At 45.3% G+C, this 19,963-nt stretch overlaps 1 protein-coding gene across 12 annotated transcripts in view; it reads left to right on the top strand.

Moving 5' to 3' along the window:
- The window catches only part of HNRNPM (heterogeneous nuclear ribonucleoprotein M), a 175,351-nt gene extending 156,083 nt beyond the window's left edge, over positions 1–19,268 (top strand). For 3 of the 12 annotated variants that reach the window (XM_057539791.1, XM_007169033.3, XM_007169031.2), the window contains 9 exons: positions 640–689; positions 1,566–1,626; positions 4,217–4,318; positions 5,588–5,632; positions 6,092–6,169; positions 13,660–13,713; positions 15,745–16,547; positions 17,201–17,252; positions 18,846–19,268. In XM_057539791.1, the coding sequence (XP_057395774.1) occupies positions 640–689; positions 1,566–1,626; positions 4,217–4,318; positions 5,588–5,632; positions 6,092–6,169; positions 13,660–13,713; positions 15,745–16,547; positions 17,201–17,252; positions 18,846–19,009 (1,409 nt within the window). In that variant the 3' untranslated portion in view covers positions 19,010–19,268. The other 9 variants (XM_057539788.1, XM_057539792.1, XM_057539795.1 and 6 more) reach the window with 7 other exon arrangements.
- Positions 19,269–19,963: the final 695 nt, after the last annotated feature.

Raw genomic sequence — 19,963 nt, 5'->3', positions numbered from 1 at the left:
TGGTCTTTTCCATTGTCTTCTTTTTAGAGGAGACTGGTTTGAAGGGAGAAGTCCAAAGAATGTGCCACTGGAGAGAAATTCAGTGTTATTTCATATGTAAGTCCTTATAGGGCCCTGTCTCTTCAGTGGATTGACATTCTGGAAGAAGCACTTCTCTCTGACCCTAGGCTGCTCACCCTACTCACCCCAGAGTTACGTCTTTGTAGTCACAGGGAGAATACCACACATGAACACTGTCACTAAACTCAGGCAAGATTGTCACTGAGTATATTACCCAGAAAACATGGTACTCCAAAAAATGGTAGGACACCTGACTTATTGGACACATACAGAAAACTGATCTCAGTGTTAATTGAAGAGGAGGATGGTTTGGTGAGAAGTGTAAGGTTTTATGAATGGCGCGCCACACCTAAGGAGTAAGCGGAGGTTTCCTTTTTTCCCCTTGAGTGTTAGTTATTGTCCCTTTAATGTTTACTGTAGGGATAAATACTTGAAAGTATAAACAGGAATCAAAATTGCTCATAAATTCACCACTTAGAGGGACTGGTGGCAGCAGTTGGGGTATTTTTCTTTTAGGTATTTCTGTTCTGCTGTGCGTGTTTCTAGAATTGCAAGAAATAGCCTTAATTGTAATATCAGCTATGTTTAATGGCCAACTGCTATTTGACAGACCAATGCACGTGAAAATGGTAAGTTAATAGGATCTTTTCTTTAATATACTCAGATAAGTTTAGCAGAAACACGGGTTTATTAAGAGTATACATACACATAGCCACTGTACTTTTATTTATGGATCAGTCCAAGTTAAAGGGTACAGCACATTGAGCAAATTTATGACAGAAATAACTTTTTGCTCATGCACCTCTTCGGATATTTTTTCCTTTGCACAGTTACTGGCATGGTCAGGAGGTCACTTGCGTATCCTGCTTGAGCAAGTGATCAGTTTCAGAGAATGGTTTTATATATATAGGTTGCCAGTTTTCAGAGTATTGCAGTACGTTTAATTAGCATCATATCTATTGTGAACATAATTAAGTCTGATTCAGAAAGCCTTTAAAGTTCTATTGAAGCGTTTCAGTATGAACATTAGCCCAACTATGGCTGTGCCCAAGATGCCAAAGATAATAGTATTAATACAAGCATGACCGGAACATGCTGAGGGCAATCTAGTCAGGGTTCCAAATCAGGAAGGACATAAAAGGAGCTCTAAAGGAATTTTTTAGTTTCTTTTAAACATTCAGTTTAGTGTTTTGAATAGATAATTGCTTCACATGATTCAAAAGTCAAAAAGCATGAAAAATTCAGTGTGGGAGTCTTGCTCTTACTTTGTGCCCAGGTTCCATCCATCCCCCACAGTGATATGAATGTATATTCTTTTAATCTTTCCCCCTTTACACAAAAGGTAGCAACTCTCACATATTCTTTTTGTACTTGCATGTTATTCTATGGCATGGGTGTATCATAACGTATCTAACCCATCTTCTGTTGATAGGAATGGTTTCCATCTTTTGCTGTTGCTAACAGTACTGCAGGGAATAGTGAGATTTATTCACTTTCTCTTTCAGGATGAGAGGGCCTTACCAAAGGGAGATTTTTTCCCTCCTGAGCGTCCACAACAACTTCCCCGTAAGTGTCTCAATTATTATGGCTAAAATTTTGAATTTGATTTATTCTAACCAGAAAACTGCAATTACCTTTGAACTTGTGCCATGTCATTCTTGTGCCATGTCAGTTATCTTGACCATTCTTGAGTAAAACATTCAAAAAGGTTGTTTGTTTGTTTGCCCTATAGATTTTTCTGGGTGAAAAAATGAGTAGAGAAATTCACAACTTAGGAAGGATTGTTAGGATTACACTGTGGTGTGAGGCAGGCTACTCAGGATGTAGAGGCTGTAGTTGGGAAGAAACAAACTGCAAAGGGAATTAAAGCCAGGTTGCACTTGGGTTCAGAAGAGATTGGTTATTACCATGTGGCCTAGCAATTCCACTCCTAGGTATACTACAAGAGAGCTAAAAACTTAACATCCACACACACATTTGTACACAGATGTTTATGGTAGCATGAGTCTAGCTGATGAATGGGTAAATAAAATGTGATAAATCCACACAGTGGAATAATACTCAGCCGTAAAAAGGAGTGAAGTACTGATACATGCTACAGCATGGATGAACCTTGATTCCATCTCTGAGAAATGTCTAGAATAGGCGAGTCCACAACAGGTGGATTGTGGTTGCCAGGGGCTGGGGAAAGGGGTGAGTGGAGAGTGACTGCTTATGGGGATGGGATTTCTTTTGGGGGTGATGAAAATGTTCTGGAATTGGATAGTGGTAATGGTTGTGTAACTCTGAACATACTAAAAATCACTAACTGCACACTTTAAATCGGTGTGAAGTACAGCAATCAGAAGTTTTATCTAGTGTTATTCGCAACATGCAGGTGAAAATCTATCCTGGGACAGGGAAGGCTTGTTGGTTGGTTGGTCACTGCGTGGGTGGAAACAGCGCACAGTAGTTAAGTCCTAGACACTCCCTCTGGTAGGCCCACAGAGAGGAGCAGAGCCTGAGCACAGATAGCCCAGGGAGTGGGAGTGAGGGCCTGCTGTAGCATGAGGGTTGGAATCTGCGTTGCGGGGAGGGCTAATCTGTAGAAGGAAGGCTGGGTGGTGGGTGAGGGCAAGATCTGCTTGTGCTGTGCTAGGGAGGACTTCCCCCGCTGAGGCTGCTGGGGTGGAGCTGTTTGGAGGGCCGGCCAGTCCCTCCTGTCTGGAGCAGTGGCTCAGCCGTGGGAGATTGAACTGAACGGGAGCCTAGACTAGAACACTTAACTCTTCTTCACAGTTTAGGATTGTAGAAGCATCGTAGAGGCAGATTTTGAGCGGAGGTCTGTGGTTTCAAGAATAGGAGATGGCTTATCTGTTGAAAGTTAAGGACCCCATTTCCTTGTCATAATCAGTGTGATCATGTGCAGTAATTACCCAGGAACAGGATGATGGCTCTTGTTGACTTTGGGCCTGGAGGAGGTGGGTGAGGGCTGCTTGGCAGCCTCGGCAGGCACACTGGGCTCCAGGGAGCCCATTATCTGTGGCTTTTGGTCTCCCCAGCACATTTCAGAGGGTTGACTTCAGAGTCTTCAGTGCTTTGGGGACTAAGTAACCTTGGTGAACTCCTGCTGCTGTTTCTATGCAATTTAAGAACAGGATTTTAATCAGATTAAATATTTGGGAACTGGTGTCAGGTTTTTTTAGTGAACTGTGTTCCCGTTTCAAAAATCTCACCTGGTCTTGGTTTAAGCCTACGACCCATGGTGACCCAGAGCATTGTAAGTGTCTTATGCTGTCAAGCCTTGTTGGCTGCTCCCTGTTTGTGGAGCGGGGAGTTTAAGGTGGGTTGGGTACGATGCACGCCTTAGGAAGCTTTCTGGGTAGAAGATATGTTCTTTGAATACACTAGCTTCATTGTTGTTAAAACTGCCTGCAAAAAAAAAAAACAAAAAAAACTGCCTGCAGCGGAGTCAGAGAATAGTGTAAGCCCAGTGTGTTAACTGGCTGGTTTATGACATTGTTTTTCGTGAGAAAAGTCCTTTGGGTCTCCAGGTTGATACGTGTGGGTTGGGCATATGTGTACCGCTTGCCACCTGATGTCTCCAGTTGCCTGTTTTGATTAAACATTTCTCAGTTCACGATTTAGGGAAACAAATCGGTGCTCACGATTCTCGTTGAGTGGGTTGTTCATGGTTTTTCTCTGTAGTTTCCACGTGAACTGATTTTTAGTTGCCCTTGTTTTATTTTTTAAATTTAATTTAATTTTTTAAAATTTATTTTTCATTTGGTTTTGGCTACTTACTTTGGGTCATTGGTGCTGTGCATGGGCTTTCTCTAGTGGCGGCGAGTGGGTTTCTCATGCGGTGGCTTCTCTTGTTGCAGAGCACAGGCTTTTGGCGCGTGGGCTTCCGTAGTTGTGGCACGAGGTGCCCTTGTTTTATACATATCTCACACTCTAATCCGTAAAGTTGTATAGGAGCTTATGCCTTAAAAGGGAGAGCTCCCAAATGCGCCCTTGTTGACGCATGGATTAGACCCTGGATTTGCTGGTGGAGGTGGGCGGTGGGATAAGCGTGACAGCTACAACACAGTAAACAAAGGCTCTTTTTGCCTTTGAGAGTCATGGTTTCCTGAGTAAGTGGAATCAATACTCTGACTTTGTCTTTTCCTTTCAGATGGACTTGGTGGTATTGGCATGGGGTTAGGACCAGGAGGGCAGCCTATTGACGCTAATCATTTGAATAAAGGCATTGGAATGGGCAACATAGGACCCGCAGGTGAGGAATACGGTGTGCCTCGACTGGGGATTTCCGGGGAAGTTAAAGTTATTAAAGTTAACTATTGGGATAATTGGACATTGAGTAGTTCAAATGGAATGAGGCTTTAATTGGGACAAAATTAATTCCCTCCTTATTTATCTTTGATTTATTTTGATAAAAACAGTATTTTGTATTTTTACCGAGTTGAGTGTTCTTTTCTAAAGCTATTATGCTTTGCATTTTATCCTCACGAGACCTTCTGAGCTGAGGTACTCAGTTAAGCCTTTTGGTAAAAGGAGGCAAGCCAGAGAGTTGGTCTTGCTCAAGGTCACACTATCAGTTAGTGACAGAAACTGTAGGTCTCCTGATCCTGGGACCACAGCACTGCCACAGTCTATCACCCAGACGCCCTTGGGTTCTCACCTGGTGTTGACATGGCTTCTAGAGGTAGGGGCATTGGTGGATGCAGAAAGGTATGGAGGGCCTCATTGCATGACAGTATAGCTGTCATAGGCCACAAGGACGAATGATGCACAGTGTTCTCTTTAAGAAGAAATAGCTAATGAATAAAAGCTTTGGCGTGTAGAATAAACTTTGAACTTTACTTTTTAGCATTTTCGTTTTCGTGCAATGAAGCATTCGTATATCATTTTAAAATATTTCATTTTTATAACCTCAGGCCTATGTCTTTCTTGAAATTCTTTGAATTGCAAGATGGATGCCCTCTACCCTACTGTTGTCAGTTCTTCATATCCTTTGACTCCCTCCCAGATTAAACTCTGGGGCTGACCAAAACGACTTGGCCCATCACCTTGGGTGGCTATACCAGTCTGAACACCACATCCCCTGACTGATACCTCAGAGGAAAGGCTGCAGGTGGCAGGGAGGGAAGCCTCAGCGTTTTGAGGAACTGCTTTATATTTAGAGAGTTTTACCTTTAAAAGGGAGTTTTAAATCTACTTCTGTTCCCTAGTCTGTACCTGATATTTATATTTCATGTTTAAAACTGTCTAACTTGGGCATTTAATGAAACTATGTGGACACTATAAAATTTTGAGTCACATGGTGATTATTTTGTTAAAGGCTTAAATAGTTTTCTTGGAATGTACTAGTTTGACAGTTGAAATGGAAGAGCCCTCACCCCATTTTTTGCACTTGACAATTAAAATATATTTGTAGTCAGGGATATTTTTGCTCATTTGCTGGTGTGGAATTTCTTGTGCTTTTTAAGTTCAAACTTTACTGCTTTGACATAATTTTAGTTTGCATTGACTTTTTCTTTTTAAGGAATGGGAATGGAAGGCATAGGATTTGGAATAAATAAAATGGGAGGTAAGAACTTTAAAATGAAGTACAAATGTAATTACTTTTAGGTATGGTTTTCCCTCTCTTTTTCCCCCCTTCCTTTTCTCTTAAGCCCTGCATGAAATTCTCACTTAGGTTTCCAAAAAGTTTGAGTCTAGACATTACTTTTACCTGTTGATCCTTCTAGTGGGTGTCTTGGCCTTTGGTTCTGGCTTTCTCACTAACTAGCTCTGTGACCTTGGGCAAATCACTCCATCTCTCTGGGCCTTTCTTTGCTTGTCTCTTCATTGAAGGGGTTGGATCAGATCAGCCTTTTGAAGATAGTGATTTTTAAGTAAGAGCACTAGCCTTTTTTCTCCAAAAGCCCTTAAACTTGGTGAGTTTCTGGCAGAAAATGCCGTAGGTGAAACTTGTAAAAACATTTTTCTTTGCTTGTTCAGTCTGAGTCTTGTTAGGCTGGTGCTAAAATGCGAATGTCTCTTTCAGGCATGGAGGGACCCTTTGGTGGTGGTATGGAAAACATGGGTCGATTTGGATCTGGGATGAACATGGGCAGAATAAATGGTAAGATTTGTGTTTCCTTCCTGCTTATACCTACCTTTGTTGGCCGTTGGCTCTCAGGTGACCTTTAAGCAGCAGACCCATTTTTAATAAGTGATATCTCGCTTCCACTTCTGTACTGAATCTGATATCTTTGAATTGCCTTAAATAGTTTGTATTCCAGAAGGTAGACTTAGCGGTAGGGAAGTGTTAATTCTCTTAGTTACTAAATTCTTGAGGTTTTCTGTGTTTCAGATCTTCCCAATAATTGTCCAATAAAACTTTAAAGCTTTCCTATTGCCTCCAGCACTTGTCTCCCCTGGAGTGCTGGACTGGGTGAGTTCTTGAGCATCTGCTCTGATGTCTCCAAATTGTGAGCAGAGGCATTTGTTTAATTTAGCATTTATATAATGCAAAATTTGGCATACTATTATTTAAATCTTCCAGCCCTCCCAACTTAATAACCGAAATATAATTATATCACTTGTAGTAGTAACACTGTGTTATTTCATTTAGTCCTCGCAAGAACCGCATGACATGTAGGTACTGTTATCCCCATTTCATTGGAAACTGAGGCCCACAGTGACTTGCCTAAGGTCCCATGGCTAGTAATGGTGGGATATGGACCCAGGCTGTCTGGCTCCGGAGCTTGGCTCTTAACCACATTGAGATCCTGCCTTTTAGAATTGCCTTCAGGCGTCACCCCCCCCACCCCACCCCCCGCCCCCGCCCACCAGCAGGGCTGTAGAATGCCAGGAGAAACTTGCTGTTATGAAAGTCTGTCTTTCTAAATCCTCTGGGTGTGGGTGGACTCTGACCCACACCTGGGGGAATGCTGCTGCTTTTATACACAGACTTTTCTGGAATGGGAAGTTACTAAGGACTTGGGGTTTCTTTTTTGTTTGTTTTTTGTTTTTACCTTTTAAAATTGAAGTATAGTTGATTTACAATGCTGCGTTAATTTCTCCTGTACAGCAGAGTGACTCAATTATACACATAAGGATTTGGGTTTAAATGTTTCTTTGCTGGTCTGTAGTAACATATCATGTGAAGATGGTACAGAGCAAGCAAGAACCTTACTAGGATAGATATTAACTGTCAAACTGGAAAGAGAGACATTCCTGATGAATAAGCTGCCCTTCTTCATGGAGTGCCTTGTTGTAGATGATGATGAAAAGATTCAGGAAGATTCTTACCATTAATAAGGAACGAAGGGACAAAGGTCTAGCTCATGTGTGCATGGAGTTTTTAATAAGAAGTGAGAGTTGGAGAGGTCTGGCTTAATAAAGTGTTTGCTCAGAACAGATGAGCCATTAGAAAGGAGATTTGGGTTGCTGCTCTGAGGAATTTAGTGATGCGACTTAGACGTAGATGCAAACGAGGGTGCGGGCTGTGCTGAGCCACAGGGACAAAGTCTTTGGTAATCTGGCAGATGGAACGCAGCAGTTCACGCTTCTGAGCCTGGTGATTCAAGGTTCAGCGTGCTGATTGTCCTGAAGAGCCACAGTGGAAGATGTGTTCTTACGCTGTGTGCTTAGATCTTCTCCGATACAGATAGATACTCAGGAGTCCTCCTTCTCCATCCTCTACAGCAGAGAACAGGGCCTTCCTTGCCCTGGAGCTGTTTTGAGATTCGGGTGGAATTGCTCTAGAGCCCTTGGGTGCTGGGTCCAAGGAAGGTTTCGATCACTGGGAAAAAGTTGATAGGGATGTTTCAGATTTAACTTAATGTTTAGTTGATTATCATGATGCATCACATAATCACAGGTGCTGACAACATTAGACTGATTAGAAATCAGATTCTCAGGGCCAGTTGACCAACCAGTAGAGGTCAAATCTTGATAGAACGGGTACAAAAATTTTAAATTGAAAGATCATCAAATAATAAATGATGACTGGTTTGATGCAATATTTGACAATGAAAATTCCTTCTCTGTCTCTCTTGCTCTCTTTTTTGTGTCGGTGGGGAGCACATTGGAGTTCGTACAGGGTTGGTTCCCTGTACTCTACGTTCTGTTGACAGTTGGGAAGATAAATTCTGAGGCCTTTGCCAACACATTAATGCCTGCATGTGACTTCCTAATGTGTGTGGGGGGGTGTCTTCTTCATGGGCTTATGGTAAGGATTAAAGGAGTGCAGCAGAGCCCCCATCCATTACGGTGCCACTCTGGGATTTCTGTTCTGTGTATACAGGCTCGCACAAGTTAGATATATTTCCAGCAGATAGCATGCCACCAACCTATGGGATTCAGTTGGATGGATTCAAGCTATGAATGTAAAGTCCACCATTGTCATCTGCTGCATCTTCTTATTAATTCATAATGCTAGTCTGCTTCCATGTTTGTAATAGACTCATTTACTTCTTTGAAAGTATAGGGGCTCCAGCTGCATATTTTGTAGTTGTGCAGTAAAAGATGTCCATTAATGAGCACATGTATACCTGATATTTCTAAGGAGCAAGATTAATTAACTAGGTTTTCCAGGGACCTCTCAGTATGGAAAGGAGACAAAGTGTGATGCACATTTTAAGTCTTGCTTTAGATGAATATACAAGGAAAGAAGTAGCCAGTGACAGGAGTCGTGAAAGGGTTTCTCAAACAGGTGACAGCTGTGGCGGGGCTTTACCCCCACAGAAGCTAAGACCTTGTTGTTGTTGTTGTTGTTTTTAAATAAATTTATTTATTTTATTTATTTTTGGCTGCGTTGGGTCTTCGTTGCTGCGCACGGGCTTTCTCTAGTTGCGGTGGGCGGGGGCTACTCTTCGTTGCGGTGCGCGGGCTTCTCGTTGCGGTGGCTTCTCTTATTGCAGAGCATGGCTCTAGGTGCGCAGGCTTCAGTAGTTGTGGCTCGCGGGCTCTAGAGCGCAGGCTCAGTAGTTGTGGCGCACGGGCTTAGTTGCTCCGTGGCATGTGGGATCTTCCCGGACCAGGGCTTGAACCCGTGTCCCCTGCACTGGCAGGCGGATTCTTAACCACTGCGCCACCAGGCAAGTCTGAAGACCTTTGTTTTTAAAAGACATTGTGAGACTTCCCTGATGGCGCAGTGGTTAAGAATCCGCCTGCCAGTGCAGGGGACACGGGTTCGAGCCCTGGTCCGGGAAGATCTCACATGCCACGGAGCAACTAAGCCCGTGCGCCACAACTACTGAAGCCTGTGCACCTGAAGCCCACGCACCGCAACAGAGTAGCCCCTGCTCGCCGCAACTAGAGAAAGCCCATGTGCAGCAACGAAGACCCAACGCAGCCAAAAATAAATAAGTAAATTAATAAATTTGTTTTAAAAAAAAGACACTGTGAAAAATAACAAATACTGCTGCAATCAGCATAGAAAAAAAATAATGAAGTTACCAAACCCCATTATGTAGATGAAACCACTCCAGTGGATGTCTGTAGAGAAGTCATGTTGTTTGCACACAGGCGTCTTTCTCTGTTCTAATGGTTGTGCTTGTGATTGGAACATGGGTTTTTGCATTGGAGTTAGGTCCCAGCCTTTGCCTCACTCCTTACCAGGCATGTGACCTTGCTCAAGATTCTAAGTCATTTGAGCCTCAGTTTCTTTGTAAAGGGGCAGTGGTGATGGAGGGTAATGTAGGTGTGCAGTCTGGTTGTGAGGATTCCATGAAGTAATAGCACATATAAAGCCCTGGGCAGGGCAGGGCATGTGGGAAGTGCCCCAGAGGTGGTACCTGCTGCTGCTGTAACATAGGCAGGCTCTCCTGCAGCCTACCTTTGATGCCACATGCACTGCAGCCTCCCCACACCATTTACTGCAGCAGTGGGTGCTTGGTGTATCCGTTGTGTGACTGTGTGTAAGCTGGAAATTAGTCCTAATGGACTAAAGGTGGGTTGTTCTCAGGGATTCATTTGAGGTGACTTTCTTTTTTAAGGAATAAAGGATGAACGATGGTTTCCTATAGAAAAACTAAAACATGCTGACTTGCTGGTAGCTGTTGTGTGTTTATAGTTTTTTGTTTTTAATGTCTAAAACATAATGGTATTCCTGGAAAGGCCTAGGGTAATATTTTTTTCCACAGAGATGGAGCGTGGCATGGGTGGAGGATTTGAGAGAGACTTTGCCAGAAATGAAATGGGAATGTCTCGAAGCTTTGGAGAGCCCCTTGGCAGAGGAATGGGTAAGAAGGCCCCATGGGCCCCTATGTGGGCGGGGTCAACCCCCCGGGGGTGCAGGCTCACCCTGATGTCGGGAGGTTCTTAGGCAAAGTCAGCTATCTTTCCTTAGGCTTTAAAAAAAATTGTATGTTTTCTAGGTCTAGATACGAACTTTTGGTCCTTGAATTTTTTTATTGGTATCAACAGCACCATTTTTCTTTAGTCTTTTCAGATGGCTGCTTTTTTCACATTGGTATAAGGTGTTTTCTTGCTGTGGAGTTAAAAACTGCTGTGTTTACATGACGTTGTGGCTCTCTAGTCACGGTAGAGATTTTCAAGGCCCTGCTCAGTCGGGGTGTGAGTCTCCTTAGTCCAGGGGCCTGTGGTGTTCCAGTTAACAAAGGATGACGGTGTGCTTGCTGATGCAGTTGAAAGAGATCTTGGTGAACAGGGAAGTTTCCTAATGTTGGAAGGCCTGGAGTATTGGGCCTGTCTAAATGTAGTTTTGGTTAGTTTGCAAAGCAGTTTTTTCTTTACTTTTCCATGGATGTCTTCCCCTGTTTTGAGATTAGACATTTCTGAGAATCTGTCAGCCTGATTCTTAATTAGTGTGGAACAAGGAGATTGTCTATTCCTGGGCTCTGAAGTTTGTTTCTCTCAAAGGAGATTTAGAGCATGGATAACTCTCTCCCCAACACCCCCTCCCCCATCTTCATCAGCTTCTCATCCTGTGCAGATAGGTGGCTACTAGGTGATAGCCTCAAAGAGTGTTCAGCCTGTCTTTATGGGACACCTTGGGCTAGCTGTGAGGATTTTAAGCTTTTTTATGTCTAGTTTGTATGAGCTGAGCTGTATTTATCTCCAGGAATCCTATCTTCTTGGTTTCCTTCATGAAAACCAGGGATTATTAGAAACTATTTCTCTCAGAGTAGACTGTTGGCTTTTGTTTCATTTGTCCCCCTGACCATGGTTAGGAAAGTTAAGTGATTTTTCTTGCATCGAAATTAGCTGGTACTGAAGATTTACTTTTTCTGTGCTCACTTGATATGACTGTAGCTTTATTCTAGATTGTTCCAGAGCTTTAGAATTTGGGGGTGAGTTCATAATCTGTATGTGACTAGGTCAGTTAAAAGTTTCTTGTTGCCATGACTGGCTTTGTTTTTTGTGTCTTGACATGGTAGGGTATTAAAATTTTTTTTTAATTTACTGTCATTTGGCTGCAAATACTAATTTGTGGGTGGATACCTGTGGTGAGAAGAACAAAATGGCACGTGACTTTCCTCCCACAGGCACTTTGTGCTGCTCTTGAGCCTTCAGTCCTTTGCTGCTCTGGGTCCTCTCACCTCACCTCTGTGATGAGGCTTGTCAGCCTTGTCCCAGATCGTGTGGAGGCACAAGAGGTGGACTGGTGAGGTTATTTCATGTGGCGACAGGAAACACGTCCTGTCCTGACGTGAATATAGGAAGGTCATCTGCAGGCCTTGCTATCTCCTGCTACTTTGGCACCTTCTTCCTGATTGAGACCATGGTCTGTTTGTCCTGAGGCTTCCCAGAGTGACCATGGGCAAGAGCAAAGAGCTTTTGTTCTCCTACTACTTATGATCAGACTCAAGTTAGTAAAATGGTCTTTGTACCAAGTAAAATCTTTAAGTCAGGTTTTCAGAGTAGTTGCCTGGATTGTTTGTTTTTTTTTTTCAGATTCAGTTCTTGATCTTTTTTTTCTGTATTATTTACTTGACAGTTGGATCATTTTGGTGTGCTACTTTTGTAGTGCTCTCCCTATTCAGTATCCCTTCTTTCCTATCAAGGCAATAGATCTTTGTACTTCTTTGTGCAAACAACTGTGCTTGGTGCTCCAGGGCTATAGATAGATATGTGATCCTTAACTTTGAGGGATGTGGTGTAGCTGAGGAGACGGTGCTCAGAGTGGCTTGGGACAGCACCAGAGATCAGCACGTAGAAGTGGCCTAGTTGAGGGAGCCAGTGGAGATGTTGATTCCCGGGCTCTCCGCAGCTATGTGAGCACCACACAAAGGCGATCATTTTCTATGTTAAGATTTGAAAAAGCACTGCTCTAGATGCTTGATAGAAGTGTTCTGCTCAGAGAACACAGGATCGAGGCAGGGGTGTAAGAAGACCATGCAGGAGATGCAGTTCACGCTGGAGGGGCTGGACTTCAGCATAGGTAGAGGGGGGTACTGGCCCACAGAGAGGGCAGACAGCATCAGGTGCAGAGGCTTGGAGATGTCAGTCTACTTGGGGTGGGAAGAACAGAACAGATTAAAGTTTTAAGTCGGAGCAGGGAGCCCTGTGAACACCCATGAAAATAATTTGTCCTTTCTCTTCAAATCAGTGGTCGGCTGATTTTGAAGTCTTTTGCCAGGGAATGGTTTGATCCAAGTGCTGTTTTAGGAACTAGAACCTAGGCCTGGGCGTGCTGAGTAGGCTCCCAGGCATCATGGAAGAATAAGCCCCGGTCTTGCTTCCTGGCTGGAGGTCTGTTTTCTTGGTGTACTTTCCCACCCCCTTCCTTTAGCAGGTAGTTGTAATACTTGAAACAGCTGCAGGGCTAGGGTTTAATCTCTTCATGGTCATGGTCAAAATATGATATGTGCTCTGTGGCTCTTGTCCATGTTGCTCAGCACACTTCAGGACCAGAGAGGGGGTGGGTACAAGTTTCTTTTATATAGTGAAAGACCCAGAAGAAACTTAAAAGCTAACACTAATGATAGCATTAGACAAACTTAATAGAGGTTTGAATGAACTGCCAGCAAGCAAGCAGCAGTATTGCTGTTTTGGAAAGCTGAGTGTGTTGGGGTTTTGTTTACCTGAGGCTTTGTCTGTCACTTGGTTACCATCACATTTAGCTCCTTCCAGGCAGGGCTCGTAGGCTCAGTTTGCTGCAGTCTTCCCTTGCCTGGCTTGTTGATTAGGTCATATTTCCAGCACTGCATGCGGTTGCTGCTGGTTTTCAGGGGTTGGGCTCTAAGTGTAGGTACAGTGGTAGTTTGTTGAAGGGTAACTGTGAGGTGCTGATTGGGTCTGGGTGGGTGAGTGCACGCTTCAGTCTGTGAGTACTGAGTGTCTGGACCAGCTTTAGAAAACTGTGCTACTGGCCCCATTCTTGCTCTAACCTTCCAAGTTCAGCTCGTGGGTGCAGTACCAGAGGCCCTGCCAACTTGGCCTCAGACTCTGGAGCTACATGGGACTCTAGCATCATGACCAATCATCAAGGACCCTTACAGTTTTCCAGTAAAATGACCTTGTCTGTGTGTATATTTCTCAACCCCTTCCCCTTTCCTTTTTTATTTTTTAATTAGTAGTAGTCCTGCTCTGGAATCTGTAATAAATTTCTATTACCATAGAGGAATTTGGCTAATTTTTTTTTCTTCCTGATTTCCTTAGAAATCCTAAGTAATGCACTGAAGAGAGGAGAGATCATTGCAAAGCAGGGAGGAGGTAGGAAACGCTTAGTTTTGATGTTTTGATTTTTAGAATAGGCCTGTGTTACCGGGGATAGTAGTGTAGTGGTGAAAGCATGGGCTCTAAAATAGACTGCCTGGGGTGGGGAACCAGCTCTGGCTCCTCCTAGCTGTGTGACATTTGGCAAGTTACTGAACTTCTCTGTTTTTTGTACTGTAAAATGGGGATATAATGGTACCTACCTCATAGGGTTGTTCTGTAGAGTAAATGAGTTAATGCATAAAAGAGGACGTTATGTATGTGCTGTGTACACGTTAGCCATTGTCAAAATGTCCATGTAATCTGGGGGCTTTCTTGTTTCTAGTACTATAAAATTGTAAATTGCTAAAAGTAAATATTTTACCTGATTATAAAAGTGTACACCACCTAATCATAACATATGTTTACTATGTACACATGTACTCACAAAAATTCAGAACATTATGAAGAAAGTAAATACCTGAAATCTCACTGCCCTGTGATGAATGCTGTAAATATTTTGGAATATATTCTCCCATTAATACACTTTTTTTAAGGGGTACCTAAAACTAAATGTACTTAATTCAGTCTGATTTTTTTTTTTTCTCATGGCTCTGAGCATCTTGGCATTTCCTTGGTAACTCCACTTGCTGGATTCATTTCTGTGGTGGGCTGATTCTAGAACTCCACGTGGGTACCGTTTCTTCCTAGTTCTCTGCTGCTATTGGCATCTGGAGTGTCACCCTCATTTTTGGTACTTTTGGGTATGCTACCCACCCTCTCTAGGTCTCTTACATTTTATAGTTTCTGAGATATTTCTGCTGTGAAAGCTTAATATTCTTAAAATTGTGTTTATATTTTGCCACTTGGTGCACTGTTATTCAGCCAAGGAAACAGTCACCGAGAAGTGGCATGACTCATGCAAGGTCATGGCTTTGGTCAGTTAGAGAATCAAAGAAACGGCTGAATTTCCTCTTCTTGAATTTGCATCTTGGCCTGGGCTGCTTGATTCAGTAATGGGCTGGCTGAGGGCTCAGCTGCCCATTTTTCAGAGGCAGGTGGTGATGGTGAAGCTTGAGTGAGGGGGACCCTCGGGCTCTGCATGTGGAAAAACTTGGTGGCCAGTGGCCTTGGTGGTGGAGCCAGACCCTCCTTCTCCAGAATTGCAAGCATCACAGGGTCGGCTGTGCACTGCTGACCTGCCAGTGTGTGTCCAGCTGAACCGTGACAGTGAGGGACTGATCCCAGGCCTCTTACTGAATCTACTCTGCAGTGCCATCAGCTTTTTTTCCTCCAAAGCTAGCAAAGTTACACACGGCAAAGTCGGTTGGCGGTTTCCGTGACAGAGTAAGGTTCCCTAGAAGTGGCTGGCTGTGTTCATTTTTTCGTGAGGATCTGTATTGGTGTTGGTGTTTGTTTTCTTTATCTCTTCCTGATTACATGGCTGTGTAATAACTTACCTATGCCGTGGAGGTGCTAAGGAAATGCAGCCAGACTGGTTACCAGCAGGGCATTGTAGAGGGACAAGTTGGGAGAGGATAGAGGTTGTGAGCAATTTTAATTGTCCCCGTTATAATCCATGTAATCCATTATGTCGGGTGACCATCTGAGTGTGGGGTTTCTGTCCCTTGCGCCCGGCCCCCCAGAGCCTTTATCAATGTCTGGTGGTGGGGAAACTGCAGAGTTCTCAAGGAGTTGATGCCTGTTGCTCACAAAGCTTGTCACAAGTATTAGCACTTTCAAAGTAACATGGAGAACATTGTTGATCAAAGTCCTCGGGGTGGGTTTTTTCCCTTTTTAAATTTTATTATGGAAATTAACTGTGGCACAGAAGTAGGAAGAATGATGTACTCACTACCCAGCTTTAACAGTTGTCAACATTTGCAGGGTATCTAATGATAACTTATTGTGGGACTTAAAATTTCTGAACCGTGGTTGAGCTTGTGAAGTGCCTAGGCCTCTGCACCCAGGGAACCCTCCTGGCATCGTGTGCACACAGATCCTCAAGTACCTGACATACGCCTGACACATTTTGTGTCTCTGTTTTAGGTGGAGGCGGAGGCAGTGTCCCTGGAATTGAGAGGATGGGCCCCGGCATTGACCGCATTGGGGGTGCCGGCATGGAGCGCATGGGTGCAGGCCTGGGCCACGGCATGGATCGTGTGGGCTCCGAGATTGAGCGCATGGGCCTGGTCATGGACCGCATGGGCTCAGTCGAGCGCATGGGCTCCGGCATCGAGCGCATGGGTCCGCTGGGCCTCGACCACATGGCCTCCAGCATCGAGCGCATGGGCCAGACCATGGAGCGCATCGGCTCTGGCGTGGAGCGCATGGGTGCCGGCATGGGCTTTGGCCTGGAGCGTATGGCCACACCCATTGACCGTGTGGGCCAGACCATCGAGCGCATGGGCTCTGGCGTGGAGCGAATGGGCCCTGCCATCGAGCGCATGGGCCTGGGCATGGAGCGCATGGTGCCCGCAGGCATGGGGGCAGGCCTGGAGCGCATGGGCCCTGTGATGGATCGCATGGCCACCGGCCTGGAGCGCATGGGCGCCAACAACCTGGAGCGCATGGGCCTGGAGCGTATGGGCGCCAACAGTCTGGAGCGCATGGGCCTGGAGCGCATGGGCGCCAACAGCCTGGAGCGCATGGGTCCCGCCATGGGCCCGGCCCTGGGCGCTGGCATTGAGCGCATGGGCCTGGCCATGGGTGGTGGTGGCGGTGCCAGCTTTGACCGTGCCATCGAGATGGAGCGTGGCAACTTTGGAGGAAGCTTCGCAGGTTCCTTTGGTGGAGCTGGAGGCCATGCTCCTGGGGTGGCCAGGAAGGCCTGCCAGATATTTGTGAGAAATGTAAGTGGCTGTTCAGGAACTTCTCAGGGGTCGTATGCACAAGGGAGGAGGGGGCAGGACCGAGTGGTAGCAGGTCGAAGTCAGAGGGAGAGCTGAGTAGCGTGCAAGGGCCCTTTGAACCACTTTCCCCAAAGTTTGGTGTTGGTAGAATGAGGAGGGAATGTGAGAGCTCATGATACTCGTGCAGCAGAAATAGTGGGTTTTGTGAAATCCTAGGCTTCTCTGACTACTGGATGGAAAAGACAGTGATCTGAAGAACTTGAGTTTCTTGAACTCTCAGCTTGATGAGCTGCTAAATGACATGGCACAACAGTTCGGGGGTGGGGGCGAAAGGCTGTATCTGAATTATCTTTACCAGATTGACCACCTTCAGCTACTATTCAGTGGTTCTGTGGGCTGCTCACCACAGGCAGCTGTGTGTTCTGCTCCGTGCATGGTGCTCCCACAGACAGATGCAGACAGGAGGGAGTGAACTTGCTGTGCTAGTTTAGAACCTCACCCAGACAGACTCGTTTTGTTCTCTGCTGATCATCTCAGTGTGAAGGTCAGCCAGTTTCTCTTGTGTAATAAGTTTTAAAGGCACTCTGAGACAATTGATGTTTGTGCATTAGGATTTGGTTGAATCACTCACCAGTCTCCTTTTTCTCCCTCAGCTCCCATTTGATTTTACATGGAAGATGCTAAAAGACAAGTTCAACGAATGTGGTAAGTATTTGAGAGGCTTTCTAGGTGCTTCCTTGTGTTGTGGCTTGTTGGTGCTGCATTGGACTCATGCAGCTAGGCTTCCATCCTAGTCTTCACAGACGCCTTCCATGACTCTGGAGGATGGATGGGACTTGCCATTTTTCTGCCTGTGCAAATATTCAAGCAGGTTGTTGAGTTTCCTTTTATGTGTCAGATACTTTTTCACCTGTGTTCTCATTTCATCTTTGGTTTTCTCTTTTTTTCCCTCTTCTGGTTTTTGAAAGGAGGTAGTGTTGTCCCCATTTTACAGTCAGGCCAAGTCATGTTCCCAGGGTCACATGGCTTCTAAGTGACAAAGCTAAATTAAATACATCTGAGACAAGGTTGTTTTCCACAATAGCACCATTGGTTTGCCCCTCAGAGAGCACTCGCCCAGCAGGTCCCTTGGGTGAGGTTTCACAGGCTCTGGGCACACAGTAGCTTGTGTGCGATGAAGCTAAGGGTCTCTGATTGAGGTTTCCTGGCACACCAGGCAGCCATTCTGGAAGGGTCACTTTGTGGCCAAAAAGAAGTTGTCTCCGGGTTAAGCCCTGCCCCTCACGCCTACCACCTCTTTTCTTTTAACCGTGTCAAGTTGGGAGCCCCAGCCCTAATCCAGAGGTCTGGGTGGCTCCCTGGATCAAGGCTTCCTCAGTGTTTTCTCATTTCCTTTTGCTGCAGTGACTCAGATTTCACCACTATTGCTGCTTCTCCTGGTTCTTCTCTCGGGTCAACTGTTGAGCCATAGCCTGCCTTCTTGCCCCGTTCTTGTCCTCTTTCCCCACTCCTTAGTTCCCAAGTTGTAGTAGATATTCTGAAAAGTCAAATTGGATCATGTCACTTCCCCCCTGCCACAGATGCCCAGAGGTGTCCCTCTGCTGGCAAGAGAAAACCCAAACTACGATCCCCTGTATGACTTAATGTCACCCTAAGCTGTTTTAGAACTTTCCTGTGAGAAGCCCTCCAGGATGTTGACCTCTCAAGCAGAGTTGATGGCCCTAGAATTGTGGGTGCCAGCACCGGTTACACTGTGTGTTCTTGGCCCTGTGTTTCTGTGGCTCTTCCCTTGTAGATTGTTTCCATGGTGCTTGACACATACCTGGATGCTTAACCGGAGCTTGAATGAATATGTGTAACCTGCTTGCCAATTATTACAAAGCTTGTATTTGGACAGTACATAAGTGTCCATGGTATTGGCATTGGCCTTGTAAATGCGGTGGAGCAGTGTATTAAAAGTGAGGCCTCTGTAAAATTTGCCTATAAAGCTGGCTTCACACAGCGTCTTTTTATAACTCTTGAGAGTAAAGGTGTGCATTTGAAGCCGCCAGGAATGCTTATCACGGGTCAGATTGTTGTCCCGTTGGCAGAAGAATGGCAACGTGGCTGAGGGCCGTAGTAGCTAGGTTCCAGCCGCTGTGTTCTGAGCATTTGTGCGCCAGGCGCGAGGGCCACTCTCCCTTTTGACTCTGTCAACCGAAATCCAACAGGTGATCTGGACTGAGTGGAGCCCAGACTGAGGCTGAGCTCTGGGTTTGCCTGATGAGTTGTGGTCTCTTCTTCCCTCCCTGTGCCCAGGCCACGTGCTGTATGCCGACATCAAGATGGAGAATGGGAAGTCCAAGGGGTGCGGTGTGGTTAAGTTTGAGTCGCCAGAGGTGGCTGAGAGAGCCTGCCGGATGATGAATGGGATGAAGCTGAGTGGCCGAGAGATTGATGTTCGAATCGATAGAAATGCTTAAGCAGTTGCCTTTTTTAAACATCGATACCAGACCTCTGAATTTGTATTTTTTCTTGTTAACCATTTTAATTTGTTGGCTGGATGTATAAAGATGTTTAAAAAATTCAGTTGCTTTTTGGGGTAATTTGAATTACTTTTTTAATGACTGGGGTTCCATTTGACTGTTTGCATTGAGATTGCAATGTGCGCAATTTTTTTTGTAGTTGTGGCATCTTGTTGACATCGAATATGACTTTGATAATAAATACCAGTTCCTGAAAGCTGCTTGCTTTTGCGTGTGTGTTGTGGGGTAACTGCCCAGAGTTTGGGGGAGCTAGAGCTGCTCAGTCTCCTTTCTACCCTTGGAGCTGTGGACCCTTGGGGTGGGAGGCCACTGGCCCCAGCCATTTCAGAAAAATCTTGTTGTGGAAACGGAATCCTGAGTGGACCTCAATCCCCCAGGGCCGGTTAATGGTGCACTCGGCTGTCAGAGCCATCCTGTCTCCCCTGGTGCAGTTCTGTGGGGCACAGATGCTGCATCAGGCTCGTTTCCAGTTAGACTTTTGTCTCAGTCTGCTCCGGCTGCTGTAACAAACATTTGTTTCTCACAGTTCTGGAGGCTGAGAAGTCCAAGATCAAAGCGCTGGGAGATTCAGTGCCTGGTGAGGGCCCGGTCCTAGTTCGTGGATGACACCTTCTAGCTGTAACCTCACATGGCAGAAGGGGCCAGGGAACTTTCTCAGACCTCTTTTATTTATTTTTTTAAAAAATAATTTTTTAGCTTTATTTGTTCGCTGCGCCGCGCAGCTTGTGGGACCTTAGTTTCCCCACCAGGGGTTGAACCCGGGCCCTCAGTGGTGAAAGTGCGTGCAGAGTCCTAACCACTGGCCTGCCAGGGAACTCTCTCAGACCTCTTTTGTCGGGGCACGAATCCCATTCATGAGGGCTCTGCCGCCACGACCTAATCCCCTCCCCA

This window comes from Balaenoptera acutorostrata, chromosome 2 (assembly GCF_949987535.1).
Source record: "Balaenoptera acutorostrata chromosome 2, mBalAcu1.1, whole genome shotgun sequence".
Taxonomy (NCBI): Eukaryota; Metazoa; Chordata; class Mammalia; order Artiodactyla; family Balaenopteridae; genus Balaenoptera; species Balaenoptera acutorostrata.
This window is presented reverse-complemented; position numbering and strand designations above follow the sequence as displayed.